General features: G+C 33.7%; 1 protein-coding gene across 1 annotated transcript; it reads left to right on the forward strand.

The window, feature by feature from the left end:
* Positions 1–5,347: 5,347 nt before the first annotated feature.
* Positions 5,348–6,796, forward strand: LOC149139708 (short-chain dehydrogenase reductase 2a-like). Its single transcript, XM_089447746.1, has 2 exons — positions 5,348–5,583; positions 5,757–6,796. The coding sequence occupies exons 1-2, from the start codon at positions 5,513–5,515 to the stop codon at positions 6,559–6,561; spliced, it is 876 nt and encodes a 291-aa protein (XP_089303872.1). The 5' UTR covers positions 5,348–5,512; the 3' UTR covers positions 6,562–6,796.
* Positions 6,797–12,546: the final 5,750 nt, after the last annotated feature.

Consider the following 12,546-nt stretch of genomic DNA (forward strand, 5'->3'; position numbering starts at 1 on the left):
AGTTGCTGGATTTAAAGATTAGGGATGCTCCCCTTTCAAAGCTTCCAAAATCCATAGGGAAGTTGAAGAACCTAGAACACATTTATGTCAATTTGGAAAGGGGGAAAATAATTTCAAAACATCATTTGAAGAGTTCTGTAATTTAGGGTTGTTGATGTCCTTAGAACTACTAAAATGCTTTGAAATGAATTCACTGCCCAAGATCTTTGGAAATTTAACAAACCGTTGAGATATTGATCTGAAGAACTGATCCATATTAGAGAGGGTTCCAAATTCATTTAGAAATTTAACCAGTTTTAAATGTCTTAATATGTATTCTTGCTCTAATTTGACCATGTCGAGTGAAAGGCTAGCAAATACATGCACACTTATACATAAATCCCTCATAAATGCACTTTCTTAACTATTTTACTTAGTTAAATTTTATGTGTGTGGAAGGAAACTAACACCTTTTTATCCACACATTCCCCTCCGCATTTTCCTTCTACACATTCTATCAATCAATCAATCAATCTAGATAGCTGTGTGTGGAAGGAAACTAACGCCTTTTTATCCACACACATTCCCCTCCGCACATTTTCCTTCTACATATTCTATCAATCAATCAATATATCTATCTACCTATCTATCTATCTAATTCATTCATTCATTCAATCTATCTATCTATCTGTAAACATTTTAAAATAAATTTATAAATAATATTAACTAAACAGATTAAAAAGCATTTAATAATGAAAAGAATATACTATTAAAAAAAAGAAATCAATTCAAATAACAATTATTCATATGGAGGTCTTGTTATTTAAAAAATAAAGTATACTAGCAATTATTCATATGGAAGATATGTTGTTTAGAAAATAAAGTATATTATGATGGCATTATATATGAAAAAGAAAATGATTCAATTAATCAATATTAGATTAATATATACTTCATTTTAAAAATTCACTTGGTACATTATTAGAATTTCAATTTGGTGCTTTATAATGATACTAATTATTGTTAACTCAGACAAAGTTTATACATAAATAATTTTCAAAATTAAATAAATTTAAATATAATTGCTTGCAATCTTTTTTTGCCCATGGTCAAACAATTAAGCTATTTATACATTTCCCATCATATATAAAATGGGAAAATTAACTCAATCTATAATACCCATAAGAAGATCCTAGCATTTTTCAAATAATTTTTTTAAGCATTTTTCAAATAATTTTTTTAGGTGAGTAAAAATAATGACCCCTCTAAAGACATGCATACTGTTTTCCTTAACATACATACCAAGCTCATAAAATTCAAGTTTGTCGAAGGACAATTAAGTTATTTATGCATTTCCCATCATACATAAAGTGGGAAATAAGAAGACCCTCACACTTTTCAAATAATTATTTTACGGGAGTAAAAATAATGACCCCTCTAAAGACATATAAATCATTTTTTATTCATAACATACCGATTAGGTCTATAAAATTCAAGTTTGTTAATGATGACTTCTCATCGTGGTACTAGAAGTTTTGCTTTCAAGCACTTTAACTCCTAGGTGTGAATACATAGCACAATAAGCACTTAGAAGTCTTGTTTTCAAGCACTTCAGCTCCTAAATATGAATACCTAGCACAATAAGCATGTAGAATAATACAACTATGTGGAGTAATAATCTATATGAGGCCAATTTGGATAGTATATGGATGGGAGAAGCTTACAAGAGTAGTAGCACAATTGAGTAGACAATTAGATTACATCTGAGAGCTATCCAGTGTTAAAGATTTGAGAATGTTGGAGAAGAAGAACATACAAGGTTGCAGTAACTGATAAATGCTTGAGAATTAGATATTTTTGTGTGTTGTGATTTAAAAGAGATGTTGAGTGTTGAAAATTTCGAGTTAATGTAGAAATTGAAGGCATTTAAAGGTGGGAAATTGAAGAGCTTATGTAACTTCAGAGTACATCACAACTATGTAGAATATAGCAAGATGGCTCATGAGATCGAGTGTGATTAATAATGACATTAATCATTTCCTAGTAGATTAAATAACCCCGAGCAATACAATGAAAATAGAAATAAGCCTCCTCCCTCAAATAAGGATGTTCATCTGGATTGCAATTCTAGTTCTCAATCCCAATTGGAAGGCTTGTAGATAGGACATATCTCAAAATGTTCAAACAAGGTACAATTTGTTTGTATAAAATATTTATTTGCACAAATCATTTTATCATTTATGATTTAGCAGACAAAAACTATATCTAATAAATAGTGGTTACACCATACAAGTGATACAAAATAGATATGTATATATAGAGGGTTCTAACTCTTAAATCTATTGTGTGTACGGTTACACAGACTTAATTTCTTGTACTAATTTAAAGAAAGGACTAGCTCCTTTGCAACAATTTCCCTTGTTATTTAACAAATCACTTGCCACTTTAATTTAGAGATAAGATTAAAATATTCTTAAAAATTAAGAGTAACTCATTATAATAGCATACCCAATATAAGCTAATCAAATTCAACAAATCACTTTCCACTTTAATCTAGAGATAAGATTAAAATATTCTTAAAAATTAAGAGTAACTCATTAGTTGGTTCAAAACATGGAACCACTCCTAAGGATGTGATTAATCTGAAAGACTAATTTCTACAAACTCATTGTATCACATGTGAGAATTAACAACATATTTTTCGTCTACTTAATAACATGTAAAAATTATTATATAATACTTTTGTAAAATTTTATAGGCAATATAAATTAATCAAACTCAAACACACCATGTGACATGTGAAAATTAAAATTAACAATGAACTTTTTGTTTACTTGATACTAATATGTGAAAGCTATTATACAATACTTTGTAAGATTTTATATTAAGTATTTTTAAATTTATTTTCCATATTAAAAATTTGTTATTTCACTACATATTTATTGAAAAAACATTTATTAATTAAAAAAAAAAAAAAAAATTTAAAAAATATATATATATATAATTAATGAATATGAATTATTTTTAAAAATATTTAAATTTTTATAATATAAAAATTAATTAATATTATTTTTTTGGTAAGTCAATTAATATAATGTTAAAAGAGAGCATATTCCAAAATTTGATATAGTTTATCATGCTAAGCTCGATCTGCTTCTTCAACTTGTCAAATGTTTGTCTACATGTGATTTACGCCGAAGTTATTCTTTCAACTACTATGGATCACAGAAGCCTCAATTCAACACATGGTAGGATCGAGCATTATAGACAACTCCTAATACCATATGCAGTTGTCTATAATGCGACTTTTTGGAAGCTTTTCCGGTGGGTTTTTCCGGTCAAAATCCAGCGACAATTTATTGGAATCCCAAGTTTGATAGCTAGTTTCTGCACAATCAAAGCGTCCCAGGGGTTTTTCAGGGCGTTGAATCCAAATATGCAGTTAAAAACCCATTTTAAATAATACAAATCAAGATTTAACCTCAATTTTTTCCACCAGATTCTGTCACCGGAATCTCCAAAAAATCGCATTATAGACAACTCCTTAAAAAAATAATAATATAAAAATAAATTAATATAACGTTTTTTGGTAAGCGAATTAATGTAACGTTAAAAGAGAGCATATTCCATAGTTTGATAGCACTTAATACACATGGTAGGCTCGACATAATAGCATTTTGTAAAAACATTACAATATAAAAGTGAATTAATATAACGTTAAAAGAGAGCATATTCTATAGTTTGATAGAACTTATACACACGGGAGGGTCGATTTTACACTCAGCCGGTGAATGGTGAATCACATGGCTACAGAAGTTATTTTATTATTACCCCACTCAGACGAAAATCACGTGACCCTACGTTAATTTCTATGGTTGCAAGCTTCGTCTTAATTTTGACTAGAAGTTATTTTATTATTACCCTCCTCAAACGAACCAAAATCACGGAACCAAAATCACGTGCACATACGTTAATTTCTTACGTGGCAAGCTTCGTCTTAATTTTGACCAGAAGTTATTTTTTTATTATTATTATTACCCCACTCAAACGAAAATCACGTGATCATACGTTAATTTCTATGGTCGTAAGCTTCGTCTTATTTTGACCCGAAGTTTTTAAAATTTTGTTGATTTTTTTTAATTTTAATCACGTGACCATACGTTAATTTCTTAGGTGGCAAGCTTCGTCTTAATTTTGACCAGAAGTTATTTTATTATTATTATTACCCCACTCAACCGAAAATCACGTGATCATACGTTAATTTCTATGGTCGTAAGCTTCGTCTTATTTTGACCCGAAGTTTTTAAAATTTTGTTGATATTTTTTTTATTTTAATCACGTGACCATACCTTAATTTCTTAGGTGGCAAGCTTCGTCTTAATTTTGACCAGAAGTTATTTTATTATTATTATTACCCCACTCAAACGAAAATCACGTGATACATACGTTAATTTCTATGGTCGTAAGCTTCGTATTATTTTGACCCGAAGTTTTTAAAATTTTGTTGATTCTTTTTTATTTTAATCACGTGACCATATGTTAATTTCTTAGGTGGCCAGCTTCGTCTTAATTTTGACCAGAAGTTATTTTATTATTATTATTACCCCACTCAAACGAAAATCACCTGATCATACGCTAATTTCTATGGTCGTAAGCTTCGTCTTATTTTGACCCGAAGTTTTTAAAATTTTGTTGATTCTTTTTTATTTTCATCACGTGACCATACGTTCTTCGTCTTAATTTTGACCAGAAGTTATTTTATTATTATTATTACCCCACTCAAACGAAAATCACCTGATCATACGTTAATTTGGTCGTAAGCTTCGTCTTATTTTGACCCGAAGCTTTTAAAATTTTGTTGATTTTTTTTTATCTTTTAATTAAAAGTTAGTTCGAAAAAAGTTAGATTGATTTTCAAAGAGATACGATTAGTATATGTTTTAATAAATTTAAAAAATTAGATTTGTTTTCCACCCACTAATTTTTTAGGGATTTGAGATTGATGTGTATTAGTAACGCATTCTTAATGTTGCAATAATTTTTTATTTTATTTTTTAATTGAGCGCCTAAACTGTTTCTAAAGAGAAACATATAATTAGTCTTAATGTTTATCAATAGCTATAATATATTAAAGAGTTTGTTAGATTCTATTAACTTTTAATAAATTTAAAAAATTATTTGTCTTTTACTCACCAACTTTTAGAGATTTAAAATTATTCTAATTCTAATAAATTCTTCCATGATAAATTCTTCATTATTATATATAATATTTATTTAATTTATAATTTTTTTTTTGGTGAAATTACCCTTGACCTGAACTATATATATTATAGATACTTAATCAGTGAAATGTGTGCATTAACCCAAACCAAAATCACTTGAAGATATGCTTAGTCTCAAGTTTGACGCTAGTTTGGTTAAGTTTGCCTAGCCCTCTCTTGTATAAGTAAACGTTCCTCGACCTGCAGTCGGTGGTACTGATTTTGTTTCATCACTTCTTCCTGTCATCCAACTACCCTCTCGCTGGCCAACCATGTCTAACGAAGAACTTAATGCAGCGGCTTCTTGTGTTGGGAATCTGAGGTTTAATGAACCAGAACGACGGTACGGTAATCACAGTATACCAGAAATTTTCTTTCAGTTTTTGTTTGCAATCTATTTGTTTCAGAATTCAATTCTCTGAATCTATGGGACTTCACAATCATTTGAAACTCTTGTGTTTTCTTTTTTTCAATATATGTTGCTCACGGATTTTGGCTAATGATCTTTGAATCCAGATTGGAGGGCAAGGTAGCAATAATAACGGGTGGAGCAGCAGGCATAGGAGAAGCCATCGTTCGGCTCTTCACAAAACACGGAGCCAAAGTCATAATCGCAGACATTGCGGAGGAAGGTGGGAGAAAGCTCGCCAGATCGCTTTCTCAGCAGGCAACTTACGTGTGCTGCGATGTGAGTAATGAGGAAGACATGAGAGCTGCGGTGGATTTGGCGATGGAGAAATACGGTCAACTGGATATCATGTATAACAACGCAGGAACTGCCGATTCCCTTGCGGCTGACAGCGTGGCGGAGTATGAGATGGAGCAATTCGATCGAGTAATGAGGGTAAACGTGAGAGGAGTGATGCTGGGCATGAAGCACGCGGCCCGTGTGATGATCCCACGGAAGAAGGGCTGCATAATATCTACTGCCAGCATTGCAGGTATAGTAGGAGGAGTTACACCACACGCGTATGCGGCTTCGAAGCATGCAATCATAGGGCTGACAAAGAACGGAGCAGCTGAGCTCGGGAAATACGGGATCAGAGTCAACGCCGTCTCTCCGTATGGCGTGGCCACCGCCCTTCTAAACAATCACTGTAAACAAAGCAATTCCTCGGTTGTTTCAGAAGAGGATAAGGCCGCCGTGGAGGCCTTCTGCAATAGTTCCGCCAACTTAGAAGGAGCGACTCTTAAAGCGGAGGACATTGCGGAGGCGGGGCTGTACTTGGCGAGCGATGAGGCTAAATATGTTAGCGGGCACAACCTTGTTGTGGATGGCGGATTCACCGTCGTTAACCATTCTTGGAAGCTCTACCGTTGATAGCTCTTACCGCCAATTATAAGTGAAGCAAGAGAGTGGTAGTACTACAATATATGATATAATAATACGAGTCCATCGTATGTCCAGCACCGTCATCCACCGGTTTGAGTTTCCATATGAATGATTGTAAATTTGTAATGTGTCGTTTTAGTTTGCATATTGTGAGGGGTGTGGTGCAGCACTAATTTCTATATTTTGATTTCAACGAAATTTAAATGAGTTATTTATAAGAAATATTTCCACATAAATCACATGTAGAAAATATTTGTAGACGCATTTCAAATCAATTTTATCATTTTTTTCAATAATATATATATATATATATATATATATATATATATATTTATATATTTATATAGGAATTAGAGTTTTATATATATATATATATATATATATATATATAACATCATAATTTATCATTTTATAAATTTTTCTCATACAAAATTAATATTTTTAAAATTTTTTCATATTTTTTCTATTTTTTCTTATAAAAAATTCCAATTTCCTACTGCAATTTTTCCAATATATTATTTTTTCATATACACCAAAAATTTATAAAAACTAATTTATTTCTCAAATAACTTTGCCTTTCCTTTTATTGCATAATTCATTGGTTACAAAATTAAATATGACAAAATAGATTCCTCCTATACTATATGTCATGTGTTGAGGCTACAAAGCACTTGTAAGAAATCGACAATCCCAGTTTTGGGAATAAACTAGCAATTGCCCCAAAAGGTGCAAAGAGAGGCCGATAGAAATGTTAAATTGAAAGAATTGTATTTTGGTTCAAAATAATAAATATTATAAGGTGACGTAAAATATGTGCACAGATGTCAAGCAGGACTATACCAAGAGGTCGAGTAGGAAACCATGCCAGATGTCTCAACGAGAATGAAAGTGTTGACGACAGTGGCTTGCCTATAATGCGTCTAGGCTCTCCCATTGATTTGTGAACATTCCATCTTACTTGCAATAGTGCACTGTATCGCTCTTATACTTGTCATTTGAATTACTTGCTCATTGACCTTTGATATTGTTCTATCTTTTTGAGCATCTCTTCAAAGTACAAGTTTCATTTATCTTGCAAGTTCTATCTCACTGCTCATATTTCAATATTGTGCTATCTCTTGTACTAACGCTTGTCTTGCAGCATTGCCATCCTTGTAGCTTGGAGTATCATCTTCTGCAAGTATTATAATTTTATTTGAGCATTATATAAAGGCACTGGTCTCTCACATTTTACTTTGTTGAATGCCATATTGATTTAATCGAAATCTATCAAGTTACACTGAGTGGTAATTTCTTTGTCCTTGATCTCCTAGAACTTGTTGTTTTCAACAAGTTTTCTTTTCATAATCATCTTTAAGGACTACCCCCATAGCTTGCCTAGGAGAGAGTTTAAACGGAAAGAGTTGGGAATAGGTGACAGCCCCTTCTTTGAGCGTTGCGCCTTAAAGACTATACCTTGTGGGGTTGAAAACTTTTCCCACACTTAGGTGTAAATCTTAGGTGACAACAAGGACTACATCCATAGAAGCACCGGAGATTGAGTACATCATAGCAGGGAGAAATGTAGATATGAATACTTGACAATACAACATAAGGTAGTTCTACATCCTAGTCATGCCAAGTACAAGAATTTGATTCTCCATTAAGATCCTTACAAAGGAGCTTGTGATTTCAGTGACAAAGGAGCTTGTGATTTCAGTAAGGAACTTGTTACCACAATATTTGATAGCAGTAGCCAACTAAATATCACCTTAGAAGATAGTGAAAAGGCACAACTTACCTACAATTGCACACCCTATATGCTACACTTTGGGTTGGATTAGAAGAACAAGGACTTACACATCCATTGCAAGTGTAATGTAAAGTTTGTTGATTATGTTGATAAAGTGGGGTTTTGATACTGGTCGTTTGGATGTATGGTTTTAGCAATTGTCCCAAAAGGTACAAAGAAAGGCCGATAGGATTATTAAATTGGAATTGTTGAATTTTTCTAGAAGAGTTAATTGGTTTGTGGAAAACCTTGTTTTCTTGCACTGGATCATTGTGCAATTACTTTTCTTTAGATGTTTTGTTTATATCTATATTACAAGGAACACATTGAATGTCTTATTTCATTTTAGAGTAAGTTAATTACCCAAAATCAAGAGGTTAAGTTAATTACTCAAAATCAAGAAACCTCTATAGATGGCCAAGCATATACGAAGCTTGCTAGTGACCAAGGCAATAACCACCATGACTATCCCCTACCAATATATTTCATTGAAAACCATAATTGTATATTGCATTTAGAAAGTCAAAACATAATATTAGAAAACATGTTGATACATTGCTATTAAAAAGTTAATTCCATTAGAAACCATGATATTATTATTATACTTTATAAAGAATAATATACATATATAAAATGATACTACATCTTAAAGGAGTGAAATTCACCAAACCCCACCATCTTGAGGGAGTGCAATTCGCATGCCCATCATGTTTCTCTTCACACCTTCATACACTACCTTCAACAGGGCGTGAAATTTTGCACAACTCAGCCCCCACGCCCACCCGACACCTTGCTTCTCTTGTGCAAAAATAAAATAACTCAAGGTCAATTAAGGTCTGAAAAATCTGAGTGAGCTACCTTTATTCAGGCGAGTAAGGCCGTCTCTTTGACTGAGCAGAGCTCACAACCAGGACCTTACCTGAGCTCAGGTAAGACGTGAAGGTCCGGAACCTTCCTCGACCAGAAGGAACGAATCACAAAATTGAAGGGAAAAAAAACCTGCCAATGATATGTTGTGAGAATCCATGCAAATTATGAGAATAATTTGATTTTCATTGAAATTTATTTACATCACAAAGGGTATTAGGCAAACTTTGAATACATAGTTTAATTATTATATATATAAAAGCCCTTAATATAATTTCTGGAAATAGCATACAAAATCCATCCCTAGACAATAAACTACAGAAACTTTAAACAGCATAGAACCACGAAATTAACTTATTGCTTGCACCTTCATATGAGCTTGTATGCACACGCAAAAACACCTATTTGAATTCCTCTGCATTCGCCTTAATGTGATCGGCTACTGTGGGAAAATCCTCGTCCAGAAATATATCCCAATGCCCATCCCATCTGATGAAAAACTCAGTATCTGTGAAATACTGCACCTTGTGCACATCAGGCGCAGGAGTATAGAGATATCCCCAAGGCCCAAATCGAAGCACTGATTCTTAGTGAAACATTCTTGTGTTCCTCCACATGTATCTGCCGGAAACATTCCAATTCTTCGCCATGAAACCCATTATGCACAAGTCCAGCAATCATAGCTGTCCATGTGACCACATCTTGATGGCGCATTTCCTCAAACACTTGGTTTGCATCCTCCACAGAATGGCACCTGCAATACATATCCACAAGCACACCTCCCACAAAGACATCAAGCTCATAACCGGTCTTGATAACCTGCCCATGAATCTCCACCCCTGTTGCAGGTCCATTAAGCTTCTGCATGCCTTCAGCATGATTGAGAACGCAAAATTATCGAGCTCCGTGCCAGATAACTTCATCTGATTATAAATCTCCATAGCCTCGGTTTCACAGAACCCATTCTTAACATAAGCTCTAAGCAAAGCATTCCACATAAACATAGTCCACTCAGAGGCTTCATCGAATGCCGCCCGCGCATCGACAATGCTTCCACAGGCTGAATAAAGATAAACAAGATTGGCAGCCAAGTAGGGATTCTGATGAGCCCCTGTGATTCTCATGTGGGCGTGGACCTGCTTGCCTTCTTCCAATAATTTCTAGATAGTGCAGCAATCCAGGAGTATATGGTAGATTTGGGTATCCACAGGGATTTCTCTACTGAAGTCCATCGAGTGCAGAATCCGAAGAGCTTCATCAACCAGCCTTTCTCTGCACAAAAGAACAGTGCTTGCCAAAATCCAGGGAACAAGAACAACAACAACAACTGGCAGGGAAAAAGTAGTAAAAATATCTTCAATAGTGACATAAAAGAATGGGAAAAAGCAGTAAGGCAACTCAACTGATATTTGGAAAAAGCAGTCACACTTCAAACCAACGGTTAAAAGTGTGTCACCTGATCCAACGGAGCAGAGTAAAACTTCAAAGCAGTTAAAATTGTTGACGATTGTTGATCCATACCCTTAAAAACTGATAACCATTGCCATGCATTGATGACATAATAGATAAACTTCAAGGAGCTAAGCATTTTGGTAAGATTAATTCAAATTCACTTGTAAATAATGTGATTAGGGAAATTAGTTGTATAACAAATAACCAGTAATATAAAAGGAGATCTGCCTCATTGTATGCAATTGCCCCATTTGATATAAAGATCATATTTTACATCTCCCATGCATTTTGTATTTGGTATTTCATATTGACAAACAATACCAAGAAGAAAGAGAAGAACCAAAGATCATCCTTAGTCGGTTAAAAACAAATATTGGTATGTTAACAAAAATGATGACCCATCTAATGACAAAGAAAGAGGAATGCTCTGTAAATTTCAAGAAAGAAGGAAATTCTCATCAAGAGGATACTAAGGGTAAACAGCCTGAAACCTTCTGAATTTGAGGACTTCCTCGTTATCTTCCACCATGCTTTAAGGTGAGACAGCTATATGCAATCTTTGAAGCAACAAAGGAGACCCTCGATAGTATCATGGGAGACATTCAAAATGCTGTTGAAGGATCAGTTCTATGATATTGGTTATCAAGAAGATCCATTTAATTGTGATATTTTCACAAACACAAGAAAGATTGTTCAGGACTACACCACTGAATATAAGAAATCAGCAATCTTGCTAAATCTCAAAGTAGAAGTTCCTCAAACGTTGATAAAAAATTGAGGAGAACTACATGGCTACATCAGAAAGGAATTTACCCCATTTGAAGTAAAGAACCTCAATGATGCTGGTAAGAAAGCTCTATTTATTGAGTATAAGAACAGAAAACCAGCAGTAAGTGGGGAAATGGAAAACCAAGGAAAGGTACCTAAGATCAAAAATCTCCTAAGCAAACGAACAGAAATAGGACTTTCACCACTGCTCAGTGACTCAAAAGACAACACCAGGAATCACTGCAATCATTGCAGTGTTGATTTATGGGCACACTGAGAAATAATGCTGGAAATTACACTTGAAATTACATCCTACAATTTGGAAGAAAACATCTACGAGAATGTTGAGGGACAAAACTGGAAAGTTTTCAGAAGAGAATATAGCTTATATGAGTGCAGATACCACCAACAAAAGAGGACACATTATTTAATCCATTGTCACATATTTAAAGGCATATGTCACCTTTTGAGGTGTTTTGGGATAAGGACACAATGTTGAGGTCTTCTCTACAGATTTAGAGGCTAGCTCTTTCCTTATGGAGATGACAAGTGGCATTGTGGGCCTATTTTATTCACTCAAAGGGAAAAAAGGAGGATACTAGGGTCTTTTGTAATGAAATATTATTTTATTAATCAGGTTTTAATTTGAATGTTATAAATAGAAAGGAGGATTCACTTGCTAAAGTCATGGTTGGAGTTGTGTCAGTTCCTCTACAAGCTTAGTTGAAAAACATTTGGGAGAATGCAATTAAGGGGCAAATTCAATGTGAGGTTTTCGCTCTATGTTTCTCTTTTATCGATGTTTAGGTTTTTGGCAAGGATTGCCATTGTTTTTCCAATTGATATAAGCTTTGTAGAAGGTCAGTCTTGCTCCAATAAGAGGACGTTAGGGTTTAGGTTTTGCTAATGGCAAATATCTTAAATACTGGCAATAATTCTAGACCTTGCTTTAGCATATCACAACACTTGCACTTGCAACGATTATATCAGATCTGGTTTATTATTGCTAAAAAGGGAATGGATGTTTTTACTTTGAGACAAATTACAAGGAGTGGGCCAAATGACTTCATTCAAAATTTTTAGTCGACAGTTTAATGCTTGGAATATTTTCTTAA

The sequence above is a fragment of the Pinus tabuliformis genome, chromosome X (genome assembly GCF_031772625.1).
Source record: "Pinus tabuliformis cultivar Carrire ecotype Pingquan chromosome X, CPIR1, whole genome shotgun sequence".
In the NCBI taxonomy this organism is placed as follows: domain Eukaryota; kingdom Viridiplantae; phylum Streptophyta; class Pinopsida; order Pinales; family Pinaceae; genus Pinus; species Pinus tabuliformis.